At 46.4% G+C, this 27,808-nt stretch overlaps 2 protein-coding genes across 5 annotated transcripts in view; both read right to left on the bottom strand.

Moving 5' to 3' along the window:
• Nucleotides 1–18,989, bottom strand: part of NHEJ1 (non-homologous end joining factor 1) — a 100,488-nt gene extending 81,499 nt beyond the window's left edge. Inside the window, exons 1-5 of one of the 2 annotated variants that reach the window (XM_005889671.3) lie at nucleotides 18,886–18,989; nucleotides 15,468–15,644; nucleotides 14,329–14,541; nucleotides 6,761–6,899; nucleotides 5,774–5,832 (exon numbers count right to left, since the gene is read on the bottom strand). In XM_005889671.3, coding sequence (XP_005889733.2) covers nucleotides 5,774–5,832; nucleotides 6,761–6,899; nucleotides 14,329–14,541; nucleotides 15,468–15,644 — 588 coding nt within the window. In that variant the 5' untranslated portion in view covers nucleotides 18,886–18,989. The remainder of the gene's footprint in view (nucleotides 1–5,773; nucleotides 5,833–6,760; nucleotides 6,900–14,328; nucleotides 14,542–15,467; nucleotides 15,645–18,885) is intronic. The other variant, XM_070386560.1, reaches the window with a different exon arrangement.
• Nucleotides 18,990–19,942: 953 nt separating this feature from the next.
• On the bottom strand, nucleotides 19,943–26,377 carry SLC23A3 (solute carrier family 23 member 3). 3 transcript variants are annotated; one of them, XM_005889672.2, is made up of 12 exons: nucleotides 26,213–26,377; nucleotides 25,941–26,098; nucleotides 25,715–25,836; nucleotides 25,481–25,554; nucleotides 24,945–25,126; nucleotides 24,503–24,626; nucleotides 24,242–24,356; nucleotides 23,214–23,467; nucleotides 22,609–22,714; nucleotides 22,141–22,308; nucleotides 20,777–20,872; nucleotides 19,943–20,682 (listed from the first exon to the last, which is right to left on the bottom strand). In XM_005889672.2, exons 1-12 carry the CDS (start codon nucleotides 26,375–26,377, stop codon nucleotides 20,396–20,398), a joined length of 1,851 nt encoding a protein of 616 aa, XP_005889734.1. In that variant the 3' UTR covers nucleotides 19,943–20,395. The 3 variants fall into 3 exon arrangements, with proteins under 3 accessions (XP_005889734.1, XP_070236191.1, XP_070236201.1); XM_070380090.1 differs by having other exon boundaries at nucleotides 25,739–25,836; XM_070380100.1 differs by lacking the exon at nucleotides 23,214–23,467 and having other exon boundaries at nucleotides 24,242–24,287; nucleotides 24,503–24,595; nucleotides 25,739–25,836.
• Between the last annotated feature and the right edge of the window lie 1,431 nt (nucleotides 26,378–27,808).

The raw sequence follows: 27,808 nt of genomic DNA, 5'->3' as shown, positions 1-27,808 counted from the left end.
TGCCACAACTACTGAGCCTGTGCTCTAGGGCCCAGAAACTGCAACTGCTGAGCCCACAGGACACACCTACGGAAGGCTGCTTGCCCTAGAGCCCTATGCTCTGCAACAAGAGAAGATACCATGATGAGAAGCCTGAGCACCACAACCAGAGAGAAGCCCCCACTGCCACAACTAGAGAAAGCCTGTGCACAGCAAGAAGGCCCCAGGGCAACCAAAATAAAGAAATTAAAAAAAAATGTTTAAGGGGTTAACAAGTTAGGCTCTGCAAGTAGGGACAAAGAGAAGAGGGGATAACTCCCAAGTTTCTAGCTTAGAAAACTAAACAGATAGCTGTACAGTTCCTCAAGATAAGGAATATAGAAGAGAACTGGGTTTGGGGGAGTAGATGATTACTTTTGTACACGTTTAGGGTATTGCCTGTGGGACATCCAAGTGGAAATGTCAAAGATGCAGAAATATGAGCCTGAAACCTAATGGAGATAGAAAACCAGTACTCAGCGGTGTGCTAGCAATAGCTGGAGCTAGGGTCTGGATGAGATCACCAGAGAGAGAGTGAAGGGTGGGAGGATGGAGGGTTACCAGCCCCGGGGAACACCAGCATGTGAGGGCCAGTGAAAGGATGGAGAGCCAGCCAAGGAAACCAAGTATAAGTTGTCTGTGAACTTAACAGAAGAGCAGTTTTCAGTTAAAGACTCCCCATCTTCCCCAAGCATCTTTGACATAAGCTCCAGCTTCATAAGAGCAGCCATGAAGATCTTCAGAGCTTGAGGTCTCTGCTCTAGAATCAGGCTGAAACCAGGCAAGGGATGAAAATACTACCTAAAGCTAGATAGGACACAGAGGACATGGCTGCATTCAGGATGCTGAGTCAAATCAATGTGAATTATAGCTGTAGAACTAGAACTATATAAAAGAAATTGGTCACATGGAACGCTGCTCAATGTTATGTGGCAACTGGGATGGGAGGGGAGTCTGGGGGAGAACGGATACATCTATGTGTATGGCTGAGTCCCTTTGCTGTTCACCTGAAACTGTCACAACATTGTTAACCAGCTATACCCCAATACAAAATAAAAAGTTTATTATCGAGCATGGTAGAAAAGCCTTTGTATACATATTTATAAATTACATGTGCAATATATATATTATAGAAAACATGAATGTTTGCCTAACTAAAAAAACTTATGACATTTGATTCTACTTGTTTGACTTAGTATGAATAGAATGGTAGATTTCTACTTTAAAAACCAGATATGCAACAAGCAACAAAGGTTTACTGTATAGCTCAGAGAGCTATATTCAATATCTTGTAATAACCTACAATGGAAAATAATTTCAAAAATAATATATGTGTATATGTATAACTTGGGGAAGGCAATGGCACCCCACTCCAGTACTCTTGCCTGGAAAATCCCATGGACCGAGGAGCCTGGTGGGCTGCAGTCCATGGGGTCGCTAGGAGTTGGACACGACTGAGCGACTTCACTTTGACTTTTCACTTTCATGCATTGGAGGAGGAAATGGCAACCCACTCCAGTGTTCTTGCCTGGAGAATCCCAGGGACGGGGGAGCCTGGTGGGCTGCCGTCTATGGGGTCGCACGGAGTCGGACACGACTGAAGCGACTTAGCAGCAGCAGCATATGTATAACTGAATCTCCTTGCTGTGCACCTGAAACACTGTAAGTCAACTCTACTTCAATAAAATATATACGTTAAGAAAAAAATTTTTTAAGAAGTGGAAAAAAATAAAAAGTAAAAAAAAAAAGAAATTGGTTAAGGTATTACATGGAACAGATTATAAGTCTGACAAGGCATTCAGAAAGCAGTCATGGGAGTAACTGCTATGCTGAATATTCTCCACTGAAGACAGAGAAGAACTGCAAAATCTCTATCTCTGAGAAGGCTCCACTCCCCGAGGAAGCCGACTTCACACAACTGCCCAGGTTTCAGAGTCCGGGGCTGATTCCCAGCCAGGGGTTGCCAGCTGCAGAGGGCGGGGCTCTATTTTGGGCTGCCTGCTGTCCCTGAGCCGGCCGCCTCTGGTTTGAGCAGCAGGCAGCCCCAGTGACTCACACACCCATGCAAACCGCCTGTGGCTCGTGGCATGGCCTCGGAATGCCAGCCTTAGGCCAGCTCCCTCCTCACCCCATTACACTGGGATAAATAAATAAAGAGCACGCCAGCAGCCGCACGGCCTGATGGCAACCAGATGAAGAGAGGGAGGCACGGACAGGGCCAGGAGAAGGAACTCCCTCCAGTGGACCCTGCTGAGCGAAGGCCATGGCAGCCCACTCATCCTAAACTTCCTCAACACCGTTCCAACTGGCGTGTAGTCGCAGCCCCCAGATCCTTGACGGGTCTACCATTCCTAAAGGGGCCTCTCAGCCCCTTGTCCTAGGAAATGCTCAACGTGGGGATGTTGCCCTCTGTGAGAACAGGGCCAGCCCTGACTTGAATGGGCATTGCCAGGATTCCTCCTCTAGTTAGGTCACCATCAACTGGCCCCTTTGGGCTCCCTGGAAATGAAGATCAGGCTCTTAAGGGAAGAGGAAAAACAAAAGGTCTAAATATGGAGAGGTAACCCCTGTTCAATCCTTAAATATTTTTCCTGGACTTAGTGTCCTAGAAACCTCCCATCCACTGCCCCCTGCGCCCTATCTTGATGGCCTCTTGCCTAGCAACTGTCCCAGTGAGAACCAGGAAAACAGACCCCAGGCACTGACCGCTCAGCCCTCTGACATCGGCCCTGGCCCTCTGCACCTTCATCCCGAGCTCTCTGTCCCTGGTTTGTTTATCTTCCTATGTTGCTTATTTTGATGGCACATCCTTTCAGCTCAGTCTTGGGTGACCCTATGACCCTTCTGTGTCCTGTTTGTAGGACCCCAGGCAAGCAGAGTTGCTGAAAAGATGCAGTGGCCATAAGAAATGCTGCAGTCCTGGAAAGAAATCTTTCAGTTCTAGCAGCTCTGTAGGACATTCTGAGGACAGTGCCGTGATCCCAGAGGTCACAAGAATTCTACATTATCCCAGCCCTTGACTCTCCTCTAATTTGTGTGTACGACCAGTAAAAGCAGCAAAACAAAATAGGGATAATCCTAGACTATGAGTCAAGAAGTATGGATGGTCCTAAACCTACAGCTACCACCATATGACCTTAGGCAAGTCACTTAACCTTTCTGAGGCACAATTTCTTTTATTTTATTTATCTATTTAATTGGCTGTGACAGGTCTTAATTGCAACATGCTCCATGGCACAAGGGATCTTTGTTCCCCAACCAGAGATTAAACCTGCATCCCCTGCATTGCGAGGCAGATTCTTAACCACTGGAGCACCAGGAAAGTCCCTGAGGCCCAATTTCTTAAGCTATGAAATGAAAAGCTACTATCTATCTCTCAGATATTTTCCAGATATAATAAAACTCTACAAGTCTATGCAGTTTGGATGTGATCCACCCAGAACCTACAGGACCAGTATTCTTGAAGCAGTTGGTTCGAAAACACCAATCTCCTTCCTGGGCTAAGACCTGTTTTCTACATGCTTTCTCATTCAGTTCCACAGTACTCCCCCCACCCCAATAGTGTGAAATGAGCCTCCAACTTTACAAATGAGAAAATAGAGGCTCTGAGAGAAGTGATTTATCAAAGCCACAAAGTAAATCAGAAGAAAAACTGAAGATCCCAAATAAGAGTCTAACAAGCAACACTGGATCCACAGCCCACACAGCCACAATTTTCATAAAATCCCTTTAGCATAGGTTTATCAACATATTTATCCACAAACTCATTGAGAACCTATTACTTCCAGGCACTATGTTTGATGCTGGGAACATGGAAACACATTCAACATGGTTCTTGCCCTCAAAGAGTCCATGAAAGTGAAAGTGAAGTCGCTCAGTCGTGTCCGACTCTTTGCGACCCCATGGACTATAGCCTACCAGACTCCTCTATCCATGGGATTTTCCAGGCAAGAATACTGGAGTGGGTTGTCATTTCCTTCTCCAGGGGATCTTCCCAACTCAGGGATCGAACCCCGGGTCTCCCGCATTGCAGGCAGACGCTTTACCATCTGAGCCACCAGGGAAGCCCTTCAAAGAGTCCATAGCTCAGTGGAAAAAGACATACTCTTGCAAGCATACAAACAGCATCATTATAAAGCTATAACTGCTAAAAAACAGAGGCATGAACCCAGGCACTATCATCTCAGGAAAGCAGGATTATCTTTATAAGACAGTCTGTAAAGGTCTCCCAAAGAAGCTGAAGCTGACACTCAAAAGATTAATAGACGTTCACAAGGTAGAAAAGACCAGGGCATTGGGCATTCTAGATAAAGGAACAATGTGTGCAGAGACACAAAGGCAAGAGAAAACAGCATTTTTGGCAATTCAAACCCATTCTATATGGCTGACGCATAAAATATACAGAAAAAAAAATGCTGAGAAACCAAGCTGAATAGGAATGCAGGCACTAGATAGGAAGGCACCTCCTTGATGAGCTAAGAATAAGCCTAACATTGTTTGACTAAGGGGCTGAGGCATGGAACAAGCATGTCATACCAGCCTACATTAACCTCCTTAATACATAAACCTATAGACAGGAGAAGCTATCTGAAAGAAAAATGGCCTAGGATCTCTCTCTGTCCCAAGTTTTGGTTTAATGGTCTCTCTTTCCCCATGAATACCTAAAACCTGTTCTGCTTCAAAACTGAGCAATGCAGCTCTCCTCCTCCAGAATTACAACCACTTTAGTAGAGGGACTGAGGGCTCCGTTCACGTTTGGTTCTCACTGTTAAGACCTCAAGCATCATGCAGCTACTGCTCAGTCAATAGACAGAGGCAGGACAGAAGGATCTGAATCAAGAACACCTGCCTGTTGCCCAGCCCTGTGAAAAGCACGAATTTCAGGTTCAAAAGAAGTATGAGTCACAGTCCCTGCCCACAAGGAGCTGACAAATTAGCCTAGAAGACAAGACAGAAAATTGAATAATCCATACATATGATAAATACTATAACAGCATTATTTACTTACACAATAAAGTACCAACCTGGGTAACGTGTATAATTAGAAAATAGTGCAATAATACTAGGGTACTAACGGTACAACCAACAGCTCCCAGAAGAGTTAGAGAAAAAGATCAATATTGACTGGTACTATCAAAGGTCACTATTATTAATATTCCCCCTGCTTGGCATTTAATAGATGTTTCTTTTGGCCAAGCTCAATCCTTAGAAGGGAAACCTAGGAAGGAGCTTCTGACAGGCCACAATTATCTTCTCCCCATTCATTCCCTTGCCAGTCCCCTTGCATAAACACTGTGATTTTCCACAGCCTACTGCGCCCACAAGACCGTCCCCAAATGGTAGCCCTGTGCTTTTCACCATCCCCTACTGCAGGATGTACAAGGGGACAAGGAATAATGACTAGCCCCCCGCTCCACAATCCAGACCTGGGATCAAATCTCAACAAGCAAAAACTTAGCAACTGGTCAACCAAGCCTTCCAAGAGAATACCAAATAAAATGCCTAGGTACTGCAGCAGAGATGTTTTACAAATGTTAATCAGCCCGCTTCTACCTTTTACATCTTTCCCCCTACTTCTCCCCAGTGTCTCCATCTTAAGCTTTTCAGACTTTCTATAGGTGACTTTTCTAGAAAATAGATTTTTCAATCATGCAATCAAACCCAATACCCAAAATGCAAGTCACTACTTAGGCACCTGGAAAGAGGAAGTAAAGTGAAGGCTGCACTAAGAGAAAGGAAATAACGAACACTTTACCTCTACCATAAATCGTTCCAAGAAGGAACTCTCTTCAAATGGCTCTGTCTTCAACCGATCTGTAACAAGAGGGGAGAAAGAAAGGAAATATGAGTCTTAGAACATGCTCCCTACCTATGAGATGGAAAGGGAACAGAGCCCAGGACTTCTTGGGGAAAAGGATAAAGATGCAACATCCCGAGACACCAAGTGGGAGAAGAGCACAAGCAGGAGGAGGACAGGATGATTAGCCATGACAACAGGTTCAGCGGCAGCACGTGCTCTCGAAGGTCTTCCCACCACAAAGACAGGCTGGATTGAATTTTTAATCTGAAGTTGGAGCTATGCAACCTTCTAAAGTCCCAAGTCATGTTTGCCCTCATGCAATTTTGTACAGCTGTTGGCCCCTTTCCAGAATCTTTCCTGGCCATTGCCTAGGGCATGTTTGACTCAGTTACAGCATCTCTTAGACACCTGGGCCCCAGCCAGATACTTGAAGCAAAAGAAGTGTCATCTAATCTCCAATTCCTGGTTAGCACCCAGCACCCAGGGAAGCACCTCCCTCATACAAATGAGTCTCCCCCTTTCTGAAGGCCCTTCAACCACTCCCCAGCCAACTCCCAAAAAATGTCCTGGGCTTCCCTGGTGGCTCAGTAGTAAAGAATCTGCCTGTCAATGCAGGAGACACAGGTTTGATCCCTGATCTGGGAATATCCCACATGACACAGAACAACTAAGCCCATGCGCCACAACTACTGAGTCTGCACTCCAGAGCCCAGGAGCTGCAATTACTAAAGCCCGTGTGCCCTAGAGCCTGTGCTCCTCAACAAGAAGCCACTGCAATGAAAAGTACATGCACCACAACTAGAGAATAGCCCCCACTCGCCGCAGCTAGTGAGTAGCCCACACAGCAACAAAGATCCAGCACAGCCAAAAATAAATAAATAAAATTATTTAAAACAAACAAATGAAAAACCCCACATGATGTCTAAAAGAATGTCCTCTCACCTCGGCTGAGTGTAGCCCCACTCTCCTGGTAGTCCTGGATCTCTAGATCTTTCATATGAAGCAACGTTGTTAGGTCCCTCACCTGGCACTGCAATGCCAGACTCATGCCCATCAGAGGACGAATCAAATGTTGGGAGACCTTCCATGGAAGAGATACTAATTAGTCAACAGATACACATTAAGTATTCCCTAATGCTGTATAAGGTATTAGGAAAAATACTAAAAAAACAAATGTTTGCACAGGAATTTATATTTTTATAAGCATGCAACATGTTTACATGAATGTAAACACAGATACAATAACTTAATAAGTATGTGAAAGAGGTCCAGGGATTTTCTTTGTGGCACAGATAAGAGAATGGGAAGAATAAAGGATAGCACACATGAACAGATAACCTCAAGTCACGATGTAAAGAGAAGGCTGTGATACAGGTGATAAGAGGTAAGTGTGGACTCAACTCTCAGCAAAAATTTAGAGACAAAAGCAGAAGATCCAGGTAACCTTCAAGAAAGTGGGTCCAGCTAGAACAGAGTATGCTGGCTGGAGTGTAACAGAAGACAAACAACAGCAGAAAGTAGAGAACTTTGAAAGTCAAATCAGACCCAGACACTATGATCAGTTCAGTTCAGTCACGTCCAACTCTTTGCAACCCATGGACTGCAGCATGCCAGGCTTCCCTGTTCATCATCAACTCCCAGAGCTTGCTCAAGCTCATGTCCATTGAGTTGGTGATGCCATCCATCCATCTTATCCTCTGTCGTCCCCTTCTCCTCCTTCCTTCAATCTTTCCCAGCATCAGGGTCAGTTCTTCAGATTGGGTGGCCAAAGTATTGGAGTTTCAGCTTCAGCATCAGTCCTTCCAATGAATATTCAGGACTGATTTCCTTTAAGATTAACTGGTTTGATCTTCTTGCAATCCAAGGGACTCTCAAGAGTCTTCTCCAACACCACAGTTCAAAAGCATCAATTCTTTGGCCCTCAGCTTTCTTTAGAGTCCAGCTCTCACATCCACACATGACTACTGGAAAAACCATAGCTTTGACTAGACAAACCTTTGTCAGCAAAGTAATGTCTCTGCTTTTTAATATGCTGTCTAGGTTGGTCATAGCTTTTCTTTCAAGGAGCAAACATCTTTTAATTTCATGGCTGCAGTCACCATCTGCAGTGATTTTGGATCCCAAGAAAATAAGGTCTATTGCTATTTCCATTGTTTCCCCATCTATTTGTCATGAAGTGATGGGACTGGATGCCATGATCTTAGATTTTTGAATGTTCAGGGCTGATAACAGCCCACAATGAGGCCAGAGTTTCAATCTGTCCCCACAAATGCAGCAAAGTCTAAGATCACTGTTGTAACTGAAGTAAGCCAGTCACCAAAAGACCAGCCTAGGAAGGAATAAGCCAGCCTTCCACACGGCTTGCTCTTAACCAGAGGTAAAGAAGGATGCAAGCATGGCCATATGGCAATGCAGCTAGGGTGATACTTATATGATAATGCATAGTTGTATAGAGTAACTATTCCATTCACCCACACATGGTGAATGTGTAGGTGACATTTTTTTGACAGCCAGTAAAAAAAAATAGCTAAATTCGATCATTTATTCCTGGGAAGTATCATGAAAGTTCCTTTCCTTTCCCTCAAGGAGAATTGTTTCTTTTAAGAGGCACTAAGAAGAAATGCCCTAAATCAGAGGTCAGCAAATTTTTTCTGTAAGGGCAAGATGGTCAATATTTTCAGCTCTGTGGCCCATACAGTCCCTGCCACAATACTCAACTCAGCTGTTGTAGCAAGAAAACCGCCATAGAAAACATGCACTAAATGGGGGTGGCTGGGTTCCAATATAACTTTACAAAAACAAGCAGCATGCCAGGTTTGGCCTGCTGACCACATATGCCAATCCCTGCCCTAGACCTGAACAGGAGAACTTTTAGACAAGAAAGTCCACACAGGCTTGAAATGAAGAAAAGGTACTGAAGTGGCCAATAAGATGTACAAGCCAGACTCATTTGGACCAGGATCAGAAGTCTGAATTCTTCAGACTCTTCTGTGTGTATTTCCATTAATTTTCTAGTAAAACTTATTACTAAAGGCTTCAAGCTTATTACAGCTCAAACTGAGAGGAAGAGATCTTTCACTACAGACAGATTATAAGAGAAGACACTGGGTGTGTGATACTGTGGGGGAAGTTAGGGGTTAATGGCAACAAGCTTTTATATCAGCACCAGGACCCAAGAAATGCAGGGGTAACAGTGTAGCGTGGGAGGCCAGTAGTCAAGTCCAGCCATAGAGACCGGTCCCTGCTTTCTGTCACACACCACACCCCAACCAAGTACTATCTCCCAGCTCAGTCCTTAGTATGAACTTAAACCTCCAGGCAGTACTGTTCAGAGCGTGGCAGAAGTCCTGCTTTTGGAAAATGTATCTGTTCCAGACTCAACCCTCTTTCCTAGGAACTGTTTTAAGTTTGGACCTTTTCAAAGGAAACCAGGAGGAAAAATAGGTGAATACTTATCTGAAAGCAAGTCAGTGGTTGGTGGGCTGACTTGAAAATAACTGCCACTGCTAACTGAGCAGCGTCACCATCTATTTGGTAGCAGCACTCAAATAACAGAAACTCCTAAAGTTAATAATCAACCTTTCTCTGGGGGTTACTTTCACAGCAATTCCTTTGAGTGGTAGTAAATAAAACAGAATGAAACATGATGAGAAACAGCTTTTAATCAATGCCATGTCTAATTAAATGTGGTGATTATTTCAATTATTGATAGGACTTCAATGTCTACATAGCATTTTTAAAAAGCTTTTTATCATTGAGTATTTCAGCTTCTGAAATAATTTCACAGAGTTGGGTTACACCACTCTGAATCATTGGGGTGTAACTCATTTCGACATTAGCTGAACCCTGTCTTAGATCAATTAATTAGAATAAGACATTGTGGCTGAAGCAATAGATTTCAAAGCAAATTCACAGACACTACAAGGAAAAACGCTGAAGCACTGTAAGAGGCCAGGGACGCTCCTTTCCCTTCATCTACGGACAGCAACATATGGAAAGATGCAGTTCAATAAGTCAATTCAATAAATACCTACCGGGTGTCGAATATGTGCTCTGACCCTGCGAGGCCTCTGCCCTTACAGAGCTCCCAACAGCTAAGGAAGTCAGGAAGTGTGGTGGATATAGAAGCAGGAGTTGCCAATCTTGTCTAGAGGAAAAGCTATTTATAATTTTCCCCAACGTCTTCAGATTTCCCATAGAAATGTTCAAGAGTCAGAAGAGCAGGACAGCAGTTATCAATCCCAAGATGAAACACAGCATGCTTGAATTTAATGAAAAAGGCAGTAGACTGGGAATCAGATTAACACGCTACCCCGGTTCTAACTACACCTGGATGTGAAAATGACTTCATCCCCAAGTACTCTCATGGTCTCTGTCTTTTTTAAAAAGAAAAATTATGGAATTGGAATATTTGCTCTCGTAGGTCCACTTTAATGCCAAGTAATATGACACATATTCTCTTATCTAATCCTCACAACTCTGTAGTAAGGTCATGATTGGTATCTTCATTTTACAGATGAAGAGACTGAGTCTCATAAAAATTTAGTAACTTATCCAAGCTGATACAAGTAGTCAAAGTGGTGGAGTTAAGTTACAAGTTCAGGTCTGCTGGTTCCAAACCCTGTGCTCCTTCCACTAAAAAAAAAAAAAAAACCTTTGGATGTGACTCCTGGGAATCATAAAATTGCCAAAAAGGTGACAAATTTGAAACTCAAAATATGGAATATCAAGAATTACATTAGGGCTTCCCTGGTGGCTCAGTGGTAAAGAATCCACCTGCCAATTCAGGAGAGATGGGTTCGATCCCTGATCCAGGAAGATCCTGGATACCTTGGAGCAACTAAGCCCACGTGCCACAACTACTAAGCCTGTGCTCTAGAGCCCATGAGCCACAACTACTGAAGCCATAATGCTCTAGAGCAAGTGTTCCGCAATAAGAAAAGCCACCACTAAGAGAAGCCCGTGCACCGCAACTGGAGAGTAGCCCCCGCTCACTGCAGCTACAGAAAAGCTGGCACAGCGACAAAGACCCAGCACAGCCAAAACAAAGAAAATTATTTACAAAAAAGAATTACACTGGGAATAAAGATAACAACAACAAAAAAGAATTAGATAATAGAAAGACTGAACAGTGGGAAGGAGTGGGTGATGAAGAGAGGTTGGCCAGAAGTGGAAATGGGCTCTGTGTTAGAAAGCTTTATATATCCCATAATATCTTGCAGAGATAGGAAAACTATTATCAACACGTTACTAATGTGAATACACCATGTGGTAGAGGAGGTGGGGACACTCCCTGTATAAAGAGGGAAGCTCTCACTCCCTTGTATGATGAGGAGGAGTTATACTGCATAATCTCTCCAGAAAACAAGACGGCATTATGTTAGCGATTTATTAAAGATGCAAATATTCCTTGATTCAGTTATTCCACTTCTAGGAATTTACTCACACATTTACACATAGAAAAAGTAAATACAAGGGTGTTTATTACATATAACAACGAAAGAATGGAAACAGTTTAAGCGTCTACTGGCAGCAGATCAACTAAATACATGTTGATATATTCATTCATCAAAATGCTATGTGGCCATTAAAAAAATATTAAGGCAGGTCTTCTAAATGTATTACTGTGAATGATTTCCAAGTTCTAAAACTAAGTGAAAAAAGCAAGGTACTGGACACTGTGAACAGCATGTTAACATTTGTGAAAATACATACATATCCAAAGATCTGATTCTGACTGTATGAGTATATTCATATACATACATATATTCATATATAAATGTATAGATACATACACACAAACATATATGTAGCTTTCCTTAAGAATTCACAAGAATGTGACAGAAGTAGTTGTTTTAGAAAAGAAAAATGAAGGACTGGGAAGGGAATAGAAAGTAGACCGACTTCTTAACGACATACCCTTAAATGCCATTTGAAGTGTTTGCCTTTGGCATGAGTTACTCATTCAAAAAGAATTAAATAAGAACTATGACAAGAATGAGTAACAAACAAAAATTATGACTGTGTGACCTCACAGACACATACAAGCCTGAAATAGAATCCACCTACATCCTCGCCTATGTCCACTGGTTCTAAATTTTCCCCTATAAAGCTTTCTCAGGTACAGGGGTTTCCCTGAGATGGCATTCTTCTTCTTTGAATAATATATCTTGAAGCATAATTATTAATAAATTGTTCTCCCCATGGCCAACCAAGACTCATTCGACTCTAAATACTGCTGCCTCTTTTTAAACTGCCGCTCTCCAACTAGAGAAATTTGCCTAGGAGAGCTAAGTGTTCTTAACATACTACTTTCCATTATATTATCACGACAGAGGATGAGATGGCTGGATGGCATCACTGACTCAATGGACATGAGTCTCAGTGAACTCCGGGAGTTGGTGATGGACAGGGAGGCCTGGCGTGCTGCGATTCATGGGGTCGCAAAGAGTAGGACATGACTGAGCAACTGATCTGATCTGATCTGATACAAGTATCCTTTACTGTATTCTTTTGAAAGGAATAACTATTAGAGCTCATAAGCTTCCAACAAGAACTGCCTCTCCAGTCTCACTTGTCTGAATTTCCAGGGCTGTGTGATACAAAATAAGAGTAGCTATTGGGAGGGCTTCCCCAAGGCTGCTCAAATGTTTTGGTGCCACAACAAGCATTATTGAGGGAACAGTGCCCCCTGGTGTTACTTAGAAAAAGGTACAGGGGTTTTAAACAAAAACAAATTCTATCTAAAGCAAGGTGGAAATTTTCATAAACTTAAATAAAATCAACAAATGTGAGTGATGATTACCTGCTAAGCATTGCCAATGAGCCTTAAAAATACAGAAGTTAATGTGCAATGGTTCTCCAAACACTCAAGTCTAGTTTGGGTCAAAAATACCAGATCAAAAACACAACAGTTTATTGAAAAGCACTTTGTCCCATCACCCTATTGATGCCACAGCATCACAGCACCCCTGGGAGACTAAAGAAGGAAGGTAGGAAATGATGCCCACTTGTCTTCAGTTCTCTTTGCTGATAAAACTACAACCTTCAAATACCCACAGAAGATCCTGTCTTCTAATGTTGAAACAAGCTCTGTTTATATAGGATAGAAAGACTACCAGAAGTAATTCCTGCAAACTAGTTCTTCACTCTCAACTAACTAATCACTAATAAAAACTCTTGGGGAGACTTCCCTGGCCGTTCAGTGGTTAAGACTCCATGCTGCCAATGTACGGGCCATAGGTTCAATCCCTGGTCGGGGAACTAAGAACCCACATGCTCCACAGTGCAGTCAAAAGATAAAAATAAATAAAAGCTCTTGGGACCTAGAGAGCTACAAGTGAGCAGAGGACATTATCTCCCAAGTCCCTGAAAATGGGTTCATGAATCAGACCTAGCTGGGAATCAAATTCTAGCTCATTCATTCATAAACTGGATGACTTTGGACAAATTACCTTGAATCTCAGCTTGCTACTCTGAAAAATGTCAATAATAATACTTACCTTGCAGAACAGTCGTGAGGATTAAAAGATAACGTTCAGAAAGGTACTCAGCACTGGCATATACCCTACCCTACTCCCAGAGTAATCTTAATAAATTACAAACTGGATCAGGTTAAACCCCTGCTTAAAGTTTTTCAATGAATCCCTGTTGCCTTTGGGATCAAATCCAAACTCATTAGAATCTTTCAAGATCTGGCCATTGTTTACCTCTTTTCTCACAACCTTCTGTAGTCATGAAGTTCCCCCACTTGCCCCACACTTATACACCTCCACTCCTCTCAAAATGCACTCTTGCCTAGAATGATTTTTTCATTTTCTCCAATTAGTTCCTACTCATCTTCAAAACTCAGCTCAGAAGATCTTTTCAAAAATGTTTTCCAGATTTCTAAATCATCCTGAGCTTATCTTGACCAACGTATATACCATCCTTTATCTTGCTTTCTGTCTGTCTTCTCATTAGATTATGAATCCAGGAATAGGCTCAAGTGAAGTGAAGTGAAGTCACTCGGTTGTGTCCGACTCTGCAACCCCATGGACTGTAGCCTACCAGGCTCCTCCATCCATGGGATCTTCCAGGCAAGAGTACTGGAGTGAGTTGCCATTTCCTTTTCCAGGGGATCTTCCCGACCCAGGGATCGAACCCAGGTCTCCCGCATTGTAGGCAGATGCTTTACTGTCTGAGCCACCAATAGGCTATATCATTTTAAATCTGAACACCCAACAATTAGCCCACAGTAGATGCTTAATAAATGTTCAATAAATCAAGTAATGACTAAAGATACCCAGTCAAGCATGTAGACCCAAACTCTGCTCCTTTTGTAAGGAAAGGAATACCAGTCAAGAAAACTTTATGCCTTCTTTCTAGTTAAGAAAAGTTTTCTAACTGGAGAAGAATTTCAAATGGGGTTTACAAAGAAAAAAAAGAGAGTACCAAAAGCTTCATATGAGAAGCTTTGAGAAGGAGCAGCTGGCACTCCTTTCCCTACCCCATGTTCAAACTGCACTTACCAGTGAAGGGCTAGCTAGGATGCAGTGGAAATTCCAATAGAATGGGAGGCCAGAAAGCTCACTCCGCACCTGTAGTATCAGTGCCTCTGCCACACGATCACAGGAGAATGTAGCCGTGCCAGGGCAAGAAGCATCCTTCAACAATGGGCGAAGCAGATCATCCAAATGACGAAGAAAAGCCTCGGGAGGAGCAGTCAGGCGCTTGTTCAGCTCCTTAAAAGACAGCAGGATTTGTACAGAGTGAGAAAGCTAAAGGAAACTGACTCCCTTGTACACACATGCTAAGTCACTTCAGTCGTGTCCAACTCTTTGTGACCCCACATATTGCAGCCCGCCAGGCTCCTCTGTCCATGGGATTTCCCAGGCAAGAGCACTGGAGTGGGTTGCCTTGCCTTCCTCCAGGGGGCCTTCCCAACTCAGGGATTGAACCCAAGTCTCTTACGTCTCCTGCACTGGCAGGCACGTTCTTTACCACTAGTGCCACCTGAGATTCCCTTATAGATAACTGCAAAGGAAAGCTCTGGTTAACAGGAAGACAGTGGGCAGGGGACTCCCCTGGTGGTCTAGTGGGCTAAGAATCTACCTTGCAATGCAGAGTATGCAGGTTCAATCCCTGGTTCAGGAATATCCTGAACCTTGAGGGGCAAGTGAGGGACCCATGCTGAGGGGCAACTGAGCCCGTGTGCAGAAACTGCTGAGCCCGTGCACTCTGGAGCCCACAAACCACAACTAGAGAGGTCCTCAAGCCAGAATGAAAGATCCTACATGTCACAACTAAGACCCGATACAGCCATGTAAATGAAGACATATTTTTAAAAGAGAAGATAGTAGGCAGAAGAGGAAGGTGAGGGAAAATAAAAACATCAGAACAGGAAAGAAGAAAACAATTTTGGCCTACTTCACAATTCTTCCTTCTACTAAATACACTACAGAAATATACCCACATCCACACCCATATGGAAAGATCCCAGGGTTAGAGGCGGAAATGCAGAACACTGGTGGCAATTGTTTTATCCTGATTTAAACTTCCTTGGTAACCTATAGGCCAACAAGCTGGGAGATGGTAATGCTCCCTGACCTTCACTAGGGAAGAAATTATGTCCCCTGCCACCCACAGCAGTACTTCTCTTCACACTTACCTTGGCTCGCTGGCTGATCACACTAGTGTCCACCTGTTCATGCCACACCTGTTGAAGATCTGAAACCAGCAAGGCATAGCCCTGCCTGGTGATATACGCCTTGGCCAGGAGGGAGTTCTCAGCAAGCTGTAACCATGCCCATGGCTGCATCAGCAGGCCTTGCTCCAGTTCCTCCATCTGCAGCAGAGTCTTAATTTAGCAAAATGCCTCCAGGGTCCTGCAAGTCTGACACCACTCAGACAGTTCTGTATCAAATATGCTTCATGAAAATCCTCAGAAAACAGAAGGAATGGATTTACTTTCTTCTACCTCTCCTCCACCCTCCTGGTATGTAATAAGCTGAGCATCAATCTTACTACCTCCTATCACTAAAAATCTATCTAGAATTTTGACAGCTTTTTCCTCATATTAAATTCCTAGAGGATGTAAAATATCTCCTTCTTCTATAGCATTTAAGGCTCAATAAAAGGGTAATAGAATTTCTGCTTTCCAATGGTAAAACAATGTGTAAACCCACACCATTCTTGTCGCAACTTTATCACATTCCTAATAAATATGTCAGTGCTACCCTTTCCCAGAATTTCTAAAAGAGAAGAAATTGTTCTTTTTTATAAAACATCATAAGTATCATAAGCAGGAAACTCGAATTATTTGATCAATATCTAAAAACAAAACTCTGGAAGCTCTCAGAATTTTAAATATATGTGTGTGTGTGTTCTGACTCTTTTCGACCCTATGGACTGACTGTATCCTGCCAGGCTCCTCTGTTCATGGGGATTCTCCAGGCAAGAATACTAGAGGTGTGTATATTCACTAAACATATATATATTCCCTAAATTACAGTATGCACATATATATATATATATACACTTATATGTCCCCTAAATACATTTTTCCCTAAATATAGATACATTCTCTAAGTCAGGGATTCTTAACCTAGAGTCAATGCATGTAAGTTCTCTGGAATTATACGCAAAATTTGTGCATACATCCATATACCCATTTGGAGGGAAGAGATTCATAGTTATGGTCAAATAAAGAGCTAATAACTTCATGTCCAGAAGCAAAGAGAAAAGCCCCAACTCCATTTCAAGAAGACCCTGAATGACTAAGAAGTCAATATAAGATACAGAACATAGCAAAGGTAGAGACCATGAAATAAGTCCACTTCCCTCATCGCCTACCTCCCCACCCAAGGCACTGCCATCAATGATATCATGCCCTGCTGAACATCCTGGAAGCCAACCTTTCCACTTCAATAACTAAATGTGTAGCCTTAACCAAACAGATGTTCAGTAACTATGGCTACTTTACAGGCAGTTTGATCATTTTTTCTGTGGGTTAAAAAAAAAAGTGATATACATATATGAAACGAATCGCCAGTCCAGGTTCGATGCATGATACTGGATGCTTGGGGCTGGTACACTGGGATGACCCAAAGGGACGGTACGGGGAAGGAGGAGGGAGGGGGGTTCAGGATGGGGAACACGTGTATACCTGTGGCAGATTCATGTTGATGTATGGCAAAACCAATACAATACTGTAAAGTAATTAACCTCCAATTAAAATAAATAAATTTATATTTTAGAAAAAAGAAAGTGATATAATGAAAGTCTATAAATACAAACTGAAGTTGGGGGAGGTAGATCTTTAAGAATATAAAGAAAACAATGAAAATCCTTGGATTTCATTAATATGGTTAACATGGCTCCGTTCTTCCAGTCATTTTCGTCTCAATCTAAGCCATTATTCTTCCAACCATAACCTAGTGCAGCCTTGTAACATAATTTGTACAGTCACTAGGCAGGTGAAATAGAAATGCATATATTGTGACTTTTATCTAAAAGCCTAAAAACCTTCTGTTTGGAGGACGGTATTTCAGTCACAGTTCCCCTGCTATTCCTACTCGGAGGAGATCTGGGAATGATGAAGCCAGTCCTCACCAGACCAGAGTCCCACTTTGCCGAAGATCACAAACCTCAAGTCTGTCACAAATAGCAAGTCGCCAAGCCATTCTTTCCTTTCTAGGCACTCCCCAGTGTGCACTCTCAGTCACCAAAATTGGGCTGATTATCTGAGCCTGTCACTTTAGAAAGCCTGGATGCTCAAGACCCCCACACTGGTATGGTGTTTTGTGGGCGGGGGAGGAGTTTAAAATGCAGCTGGGGGGGTCAACAAGCCCCCCCAAAAAGTTTGAGAAATTCAGCACCACACCTAGAGTAAGCTGCTCCCACCACACACGTCCAGTTCTGAGGCCTCCTATATCTCAGCTTTTTCTTACTTCCTTCTAGGATGACTTCACATTAACCAGATTCACCCGTTTTTTATTCTTTTCCTTCTAATAATTTTTTATTTAAGTATAGCTGATTTACAATATTATATTAGCTTCAAGTGTGGTGGCGGTGGTTTAGTCGCTAAGTCGTGTCCGACTCTTGCGACCCCAGGGTCTGTAGCCTGCCAGGCTCCTCTGTCCACGGGATTTTCCAGGCAAGATTACTGGAGTGGGTTGCCATTTCCTTCTCCAGGGGATCCTCCCGACCCAGGAATCGAACCCGGGTCCCCAGCATTGCAGGTAGATTCTTTACCTACTGATCTATGCTGCTGCTGCTAAGTCGCTTCAGTCGTGTTCGACTCTGTGCGACCCCAGAGACGGCAGCCCACCAGGCTCCCCCGTCCCTGGGATTCTCCAGGCAAGAACACTGGAGTGGGTTGCCATTTCCTTCTCCAATGCATGAAAGTGAAAAGTGAAGTCGCTCAGTTGTGTCACTGAGTTATGAGGGAAGTCAAATGTACACCTGTTACAATTACTGAATGAAGGGAGGGGAAGTGTGGAGGGCCAACAGCGGAGCGGGGTTGCCTAAGGCGGGTGGGCATGAACCCCTCTAGGCGCAGTTCCTCCGCCATCCTGCAGAGGGAAGCAGAACACCAACGACCGTCCGGGCTAGACCCCGCCCCGCCTCACCCCTCTGGGAGAGGGCGGACCCTCTCTCCCTTTACCACAGCCCCACCCCAGGAGCCCCGCCTGGTGGCAGCCAGTTTCCATTCGCCCTCGCTAGAAACGCCTTCCAGTCCGTGTTTCTATTTTTACAGAGCCGGCTGCGTGAGGCGCGGCTCCGAACTCCCCAAGGGGCAACAAGGCCAAAAACCCGCTGCTTCATCGCAGCAAGTTGCCGGGTAGGAGTACCTCCGCAAACCCCGCCCCGCGGCCGGGAGGCGAGCTGCGCACGCGCGGCCCCCGCCACCCCGCCCCCGCCGCCCATCCCCGGAGGCCTGGCCCAGAACCTTGGCCGCGCGGGTCCCTCCTGGCAGGACACTTGGGGGGAGGAGGCACTATTGCCAGGACCAGCCCGCAGGGCCCGAGAAGTCTCTCGCTGCCTGGCCTCGGCCCTGGCCCGGATTAGAGCTCGACCCCACCTACCGTGAGCGGCCGAGGGAGCTCTCACCCTCCCCGCGGCAGGCTGGCCCGCCCGCGCCAACGAAAAGGCCTAGAGTAGAAGCATTTCCCACCCCCACTACAGGGAGGTGGGGTCTTGGGACACTGGGGCGGAGCCCAGGCCTGATGTGGGCGGGGCATCTGGGCTCCAGGAGCTGATAAGTGGAGTGCTCGGAGCCGGAGGGCTACCGGGGCCCTGGTAGGGAAGTGGAAGGATAAGGACTCTCCTTAGAGTTGCCCTACGTCCCTGGTGACTCAGATAGTAAAGAATTCGCCTGCAATGCGGGAGACCAGGGTTGGGAAGATGCATTCCCTGGAGGAGGCATGGCAACCCACTCCTGTATCCTTGCCTGGAGAATCCCCACGGACAGAGGAGCCTGGCTGGATATAGTCCATAGGGTCGCAAAGAGTCGGACATGACTGAGCGACTAAGCTCAGCACAGCAGAGTTGCCCTGGCAGAGTAGAAAGAATGCCAGACGAAATGCAGGAAAGAGGACCACGAATTTGGATTTGTTGAAAAACCGAAAGTCAAATTTCCCTACCCTACGTGTCTTTTTTGTTTTGTTTTTAAATAAAATGAGGGGATTGAACGTCACTAGATAGTCTCTCTTGGGTCCCACCAGCACGCTGGTCGTTAAGAGATGAGTCTCCCAGGCATACTGTCCCTGGTCTGACCTTATCTTGTACCTTCCTGCCTCCTTTCTCCCTCCATCCACCACCATACTTATGCTCCATCACCAATCCAACTCATCTTGTACCTTGTGTAACTTACAGTTTTGCTCCATCTGGACACCCAAGTCTGAAAAATTCTCCTCATCCATGTTCCCCAACCCAAAGTCCTCTTGTTAAGACCAGCCCCAGTGCTGCTTCTATGTAAAGTCTTTCCCACTGTCCCCAATCAGAATTCATTGTTTCTTACTCTTTGCTCCCATAGCATTCTTTTAATCTTTATTGAAGACTGACTTCCATTTTGGATTTTAGTTAGTAATTACATGTTTTTTATTGTTGTTGTTTCTTTTTGATGCACCACCAAGCTTACAGGATCTTAGTAGTTCCCCACCAGGGATCGAATCCACACCACTTGCATTGGAAGCTCAGAGTCTTAACCACTGGACCGCCAGGGAAGTCCAGTAATTACATGTCTTTTTAAATCATAAGTATTAGAGAGGGGAGGGACCCTGTCTTATCCATATCTGTATTTCCAGGACCTTACACAGAGGAGATACTCAATAAATATCAGTTAAGTGAATGCTAGGGTTCGAGTATAGATCATTCACAGGCAAAATATCACTCATTCATTCACAGTCCCTGCTCTGGAACAGGCCTAACTAAGAAAAGAAAAGGCAAACACACCTATTGGGAAGTGAGACTTTGGGGGGGCCCATGTGAGACACACACATACATCCTCTCCCTAGGAGAAAGTGGAGCCTGCCATCTGATTCTCCAGCAAGCTGAAAGGTAGGACTAAACTAACCAGAGTAGGAATCCTAGTAATTACTGGGACTGTCCTCTGCTAGGCTGAGGGCACTGGTCCCCAAAGTCAGGCAACAAGTCAGCTGTCTCTCCAGGCTCAGAGGGCCCTCTTTCCTCATTCCCAGAGTCTTGGGGCAGCGGGCAGAGGCAACGGAGGGGTTGGGGAATGCAGGGACACAGGTTTTGGATGGAGAAAGGAAGCTCGTACTCTTGATCTGCCTTCTCCCTAGACTTCTGAGGCATCGGAGCCTCTCGGGCAGTAAAAGGAGGTGGCAGCCCTTGCCCTAGGCCTCGCTCAAGCCGTGTGCCTGCAAAAGACAAAGTGGTCAGGACATTGCCCAACCCAGGGAGTGATGACTTCCTGGCCACTCCCCAGTCTGCTGGGGCCTGGCCTCAACTTACCAGGGATGGTGTTCTCTAGGAGGAAGCCCAAGAGTCCCGCCAGGAAGATGGGCTCTGTGAGCAATGAGCGCAGTAGCACATCCAAAGGGCTCCAGCCTACAAGGGGTTGGGACCACGCAGGAGGGGGACTCTGACGCTATGCAAAACCAAGGGTCTAATACTTCCAACCTAAGCTTAAGTACTGGATGGAGGGCATATCTTTCTGAATTGTTCTATCTCTCCCTCCCCACTTTGTCCCTTTGCTCTCTATTTCCCACACCCAGACCCTTCCCACAGGACCCCTGCTTAACACCCTGTCTTCTGAGCATCCACGTACCCTCCAGATATGCTTTGATCATTCCAGGCTCCCTGTCTTTGCAAAGTTTGGTATTAAAATCCCCAACCTTATTTCCTACTTCTCACCTTCTATGCTCTAGCCTGAGTTCCTCAACCTTAGTACTACTGACATTTGGACCAGATAATTCTCTGTTTGAGAGAGGCTGTTCTGGGCACTATAGAATGTTTAACAGCATCTTTCTACCCACTAAATGCAAGTAACCTCTAAATGCAAGCAACCTCTCCCCTGCTTATAACAGCCAAAAATGTCTCCAGACACTGCTAAATGTTCTCTGTGGGCAAAACCATCCTCAGTTAAAATCACTGCTGTTTGCTAAGCTGAGCTAACAAACTAAGTTATTTGCCGCTCCTGGAGCATATGCTATGACTTCCTACTTCAGCATCTTTGTTTACTGTGGTTCCTCTGCCAGGAATGACCTTTTCACCAATTGCGTTTCAATCTTACCATCCTTCGAGACCAGCTCAGTGTTACTTTCTCCATAAAAGTTACAGGGATCATCTCCAACAGAAGCCATCTCTCTCACTGCAGAGCATCACAGCTCTTTATCTGAACCTTTCTAGTTACATTTCTACACATCTCATCTCTTTTATGCTATGCTAAATCACTTCAGTCGTGTCCAACTCTGTGTGACCTCATAGACGGCAGCCCACCAGGCTTCCCCATCCCTGGGATTCTCCAGGCAAGAACACTGGAGTGGGTTGCCATTTCCTTCTCCAATGCATGAAAGTGAAAAGAGAAAGTGAAGTCGCTCAGTCCTGTCCGACTCTTAGCGACCCCATGGACTGCAGCCTACCAGGCTCCTCCGTCCATGGGATTCATCTCTTTTACTAGACTGTAAATCTATACGTGCCTTTGTATCCCAAGGAAGCTAGCATGGTGTTCAGTAAATATTTGCTAAACAAATGGACAGACTATTTATCCCCAAGCTCAGAGAAGGGTGTGGGGCCTGGAGTCCAGAGAATCTCAAGCCTTGAGCCCTTGCTTGCCCACTGCCAGGCAACTCCTCTTTCCCTCCCCTTCCTCCCACCTGTTTTCAGTAGGACTGAAGCTTCCCGAAACCCCCTCGGCAGTAACAGGGCCATGAAGATGGAGAAGCCAACAATGAAGACATTCCGCCCAGAGTCAATGTCAGCCAAGTGGAAGCTGGAGAATCCAGTAGACAGAACCATGGCCTGGGTCACTCCCAGCACCCCACCTGTGTCGTACGGAAGTAATCGAAGAGGTTGGGAGAGGGCTGGCACAGCAGAGTACTTACTATAGGGCGGGGCAGGTTGTGATGGGCAGAGACCACCAAAAAGCCCAGAAGCCCAGTCAGGAGGCCAAGATGTGGCTGAGAAAATGCGGGCAGCTGCCACATACTCACAGCCATATACTAGGGAAGCTTCTCAGAAAGAAAGGGTGTCGACCACAAGCAACCAGTTGGGCCCTGCTGGGGGATCCTGGTTCAATACTAGTGCTGCTGAGACATCCGCTCACCAAGCACAGGCCCACTCACCAAGCACAGGCAGCGGGATAGTGGTGAGGAGCTGGGCTAGCCTCGGGGAGAGCCCCAGCGCCATGCAGAACAGCCCCACCAAGTGGGCCACTCGCCGAGGTCCAGCCTACGTGATGAAGAGACACTGGAATACACCTCTTCAACCACTCAAGCTTTGTGCTTGGCCAACCCCATCTCATCCTTTGGATCCCAACTCAAATGTTACTCTCCCAAGAAGCATCCTAAAGGGATCTCTCTTACTCAACCCCCTTCCCATCCCCTGCTTTGTTTTCTTAATAGCACTTATCATTTTTGGAAATTATCTTATTTGCTTTTCTCCTAACGTGTCCGCCTCTCTCTCTCTTGAACTACTCAAGAGAACAGGGACTTCATCTGACTCCTTTCTCTCTAGAACCTCAGCCCTGGTACAAACGCCTGAGGCACAGAAGGAGCTCAGTAGTGACTTAGTGTCTCCCTCACACTCCTAGTCCCCACCACTTCTAGGTACCTCTCTCAATGAGATGGCTGCTGTGAAGAGCCCGACAGAGGGCTGGGCACAGCAAGCCATCAGTTCCCCTCCCTCTCTTGCACCTCCGGTTCCTCTCCCCACACCCCTGTTCACATACCTGGAGAAGACCCACTGTGCCCACGTTGGGGAAGCTGGATGCAGTGCCCATGGGGCTTCCCAAAAGCCCAGCCAGCACACTGCCCAGTCCCTCCAGGCTCAGCCCTCGGCTACAGGCATGCGGAGGTGGAGAAGGCAAACGCAGCAGCTGGCCACAGAGGGCATAGCAGCCCAGGGAGCTGGTGGAGGCTGCCAAGGCCATGGAGATGCCTGCAGCCAGAGCCCTGGGTGTCAGCAAGGGCCAGTCCCACTCAGCTGGGGAGGGAGAAGGAGCCACTTTGGGGCCAGACTCAAGTCTGAAGCATCCCCCTGCCTGCAAAAGCCTGTGACACAAGAAGCCTAAAGGCCTCATTGTCTTTGAAGATAATGTCTTGGGACAAAACCATCAAACTCAGAGTAAAAACCCATCCCTTTACTGCGATCTACAAAGTCCCTTTGGTCTGACCCTTACCTCTTTCTCTAGCCTCATCTGCAACCACACTCTTCATCATTCCTTTCACTCCAGATACACTGGCCTTGTTTCAGGCCTTTGTACTTGCTGTGCTGCTGGCCACCACAGGGTCTTTGCGTATGCTGTTCTCTCCACCTAGAATGCTCTTGTCTCTTGCCTTTCCCTAATAAGCTCCTACTTCTCTCTCACATCTCAGCTCAGCGATCACTTCCTCAAGAATGCCTTTCTTGGGAAATCTCTGGTAGTCCAGTGGTTAGGGCTCCATCTCTCACTGCTGAGGGCCCAGGTTCGATCCCTGGACGGGGAACTAAGATCCCACAAGCTGTGTGGCATGGTCAAAAAGTAATATAAATAAATATAAATAAAAACCATTAAAAAAAGAATGCCTTTCCTAACCTCTCCAATAAAGTCAGATTTTTTCCCATTGTAAACCTTCATCATACAAGGTACATGTCCTTTGCTGTATTTACTACATGCAATTCTACATTCACTTAGGTAACTATTGAATTAGTATCTGTATTCCCTGACATATTATAAGCTTCCTGAATGCAGGCTCTGCATTCTAGGAGAAAGCCTACCTGGATGAGGCAGCCAAAACCATGGTGCCTTGGTGGGGGCAGACAACTCCCCGGGGATGATGCTGAGACCCAGAAGGGCAGAGACAATCCACACACAGGCCACTGGGATCAGCACCTGAGGGACAAGACTCAGAAAAGAACCCCTCCCCCAGAACCTTCCAACCTTCTTAAAGGGGTAAGCAACAACCAAGTAGGGGCCAAGTGAGCAATCCATGCCAGCCCTCCTAACTCCAACTGCCTCTCACCCAAACTCCCACATACCGAGAGGAGCCTGAAGGCCAAGATGTGAGTATGGGTTGAAGAGGTTGAAGCTGGCCTCCAGTGGCATGGGGGTAGCAGGCAGGAGCCCAGGTGCTGAGAACAGACCACCATGAGCACAATCAGCCTAGAAAAGGGAAGGGGCTTTAGGGGCAAGAGGAAGCTTGCCCCTGAGGCAAGGAGTGGAGATGGGAGGGGCAGAATACCACGAAAGGTTGTTCCAGAGAAGAATGCCCCCATGGAGAGGGCAGGAGGGCACCTTGGGGATCAGTGGGAGACAAGGTACAAGTCAAGGTGAACAAATGAATCCAGTAAAAGTCCTGGATTCCAAACCCACAAGTGTTATCCCTGCTGAGACGGCTGCTGGACTGGTAGAGTAGCAGCTCTCCCCTCCCCCTGCTCCCACACAACCCACTGGGCATCATGCCTCTTAGGACTTACGTACAGCGATGCCAGGCCCCAGTGAGTGGAGCAGAGCAGAGCTACTTCCCTGTAGACAGAGAGCCCTGCCACAACCAGGCTGGGGGCCAGCACTAGGGGCCCACAGCGGGGGAACAAGTGGCCAGGACCCCCCAACAGCCCCAGAATGGCCTGCAGCAGCCCAGAGACCACCACAGCCCCGGACACCTGGTGGAGAGGAGAAAAGGACAAAGAGAAAACATTCTCCTTTATCAAGATGACCTCAGCCTGGACTTCTTAACTAATTCCAGGGAGTTCGCTGGAATCCTCGTGGTTAGGATTCCAGGCTTTCACTTCCATGGACCAGGTTCAGTCCCTGGTTGGGGAATTGAGATCCCACAAGCTGCATGATGTGGCAAAAACAAAAAACAAAAACCAACAATTCCAGGAGAGGTTCCCCACCACCACCTCCTTCCCCTACAAAAACCTCACCTCAGTTCCTACAAAATGGAAACAAGAACCTCCCCAACCCCGGGAGCACTCTTAGTCCAGCCCTCCTCCTCCACATCCCCAAGCACGTACCTCTCGGATAGAAGTGTTCCAGAGCTCCAAGCCATGGCAGCCAGGCCCCCCACAGAGGCGCAGCACAAGGGAGGCTGGGAGAAGTTGGGGGCGTGGAGAGGAGAGATGGAAACAGGATGGAGACCCATCGCTCTACAGTTCTGGCTGGTGCCTGGCCCTTTCATCATTGCCCCATCTCAACCCTGCACCCAAGTCCACCTGTGTGCTCAGAGGAGCACCCAACTCCACCCTCGCCCTGTGCCCTTGCTCTGTGCTCACAGTTTCCAGGTGTCCGGAGAGCCAGAGGTAATTTCTGACTGGTCAGCACCAAGGCGGGGATAAGAAACTGTAAGGATGGAGCCTGGACAAGAGGCAGCCTGTAGGAACAGCAGGTCTGGTAACGTGGGGCAGTCACCAGCCTCCCTGAGCCTCGCCTCCCCGCTGGGACCCTGTCACCTTCTCTCCAGGGAATTCCTCTCACCTGCTGCCCATCCAAGTTTGCAGGGAGGTAGACACGCCACATGCAAAGAGGCTGGAAGCCAGGAGCTGGGCAGGGGAGAAAGAGAGTCCTCCTGCTGGGAGACTTTGAAGCAGGAGCAGGTGGGAGGTGCAGAGTAGAGAAGCCAACACCAAGATATGCTGCGGGTGATTAGGCAGAAATACGTATTTCCAGAGGGTTTCTCATGCCACCACACCTACACCCTTCAAACACCCTCTTCAGCCAACAGCGACCCAGGTACCTCTGCCTCCTACCTGCAGAGCCAGAAGACAGCTGAGGCCCCAAGGAGGAGGCCCACACAGAGAGGCCCAAGAGTCAGAGGAGGGATTTTGGACATCGGGTGGCCGTGGCAGGGTAGCCAGGGTGCCCTGGGAACCCACAGACTGGAGCTGTATGGCGTTGGGGGGTGACTGGCTCATGCTCCCTGCCTTCTGTCTCGTCCTGGCCACCCTGGGCCAGAGTTAAGTAGGGAGAGAGAGAGAGTAAGAGGTCAGAGTTTGTGTGAAGTTAGCTGCCTGGAGCAGGGAGGGGGCGGGAGTGTCAATGAAGCAGAGCGAAGAGATGAGGGATTTGGGGCAGGACGCAGCCCTTTCACCTTTGCCCAGCTCTTGTGCAAATTCCATCACCCATTAACCGGGGAACCAAGTTCCGAGTCCCTCCCCCTCCCAAGAATCTCCATCTGGGTCTCCTGTCCCAGGATAGGAGTGGTGGGGAGGAAACCCCCCCAGCATAGCCAGGGCAAGTTTGATAGACTGTACTGCCTCCTCACCACTGCCATTTGGAACCATCGCAATTACAGTAGTTCTCAAGCCTTGTACATCCTTCGTCATGTATGACAACTGTGATCACAACTCTGTATACAATGTCCTCATTGTAATATAAAGAAATCAAAGTGATTTATTTTTTAAATATTTATTTGGCTGCTCCAATCCTAACTGGGGGAAGCAGAATCCTCAATCCTTGCTGCAGCATGTGAGATCTTTAGTTGTGGCGTGCAAACTCTTAAGTTGTGGCATGTGGGATCCAGTTCCCCTGACCAGGGATGAAACCTGGGCCCCCCGCATCAGGAGGACGGAGTCCTAGCCCCGGGACCAGCAGGGAAGTCCTCAAAGTAATTTATAATGACTTATTTCACCGTGGGAAAGCTTGGGTCCAACTAAACTAGAAGACAATGAAGCAGCCCAGTGCCCACCCCTCAAGTGGAATTGCCACAGATGTGACAGCTACAATCCCAGCTGATACTGGTGCTTCCCTGATGACAGGTGTACCCCTGGCAGCGCTGCCATTCATGACCGATGTTCCAAAAGAGTGAACAAGTTCTTTGTAAAGTACTGAACAAAGCATAGATTTAATGTACACAGAGATGCATTCCTGGGAAACAGAGTCTTTCCAAATGGGCAAAATCTATTCTGTGTTTACATGCTTAGAGAAAATAAGTAGTTCCAGGCTCAGATAAACAGTCATACATGATATCCACCCAGTCATTCAAAAGTTGCTCGGGAATTCTTCATAAGGGAATTCTCGAGCCTTTCTGGATGTGTAGCTTCCCATATAGGCTAAGTGCCAGTACGTCCCATCCCTTCAAATTTTTGTCAACCAAAAAATGACCCATAAGTTTCCAAGATGCCCCCTAGGTGGCAGTACCACCCCTACTGTGTCTCTTCCTCTGTGGTACCAAATCATCTCGGTTCAGCTGGCTGCTCTTCTTCTTCCAGTGATAACCCAGCCTTGGTCTTCTCTTTGGTGGTGGTTTAGTCACTAAATTGTGTCTGACTCTTGTGACCCCATGGACTGTAGCCCACCAGGCTTCTCTGCCCATGGGATTTCCCAGGCAAGAATACTTGAGTGGG

This window comes from Bos mutus, chromosome 2, assembly GCF_027580195.1.
Source record: "Bos mutus isolate GX-2022 chromosome 2, NWIPB_WYAK_1.1, whole genome shotgun sequence".
Taxonomy (NCBI): domain Eukaryota; kingdom Metazoa; phylum Chordata; class Mammalia; order Artiodactyla; family Bovidae; genus Bos; species Bos mutus.
This window is presented reverse-complemented; position numbering and strand designations above follow the sequence as displayed.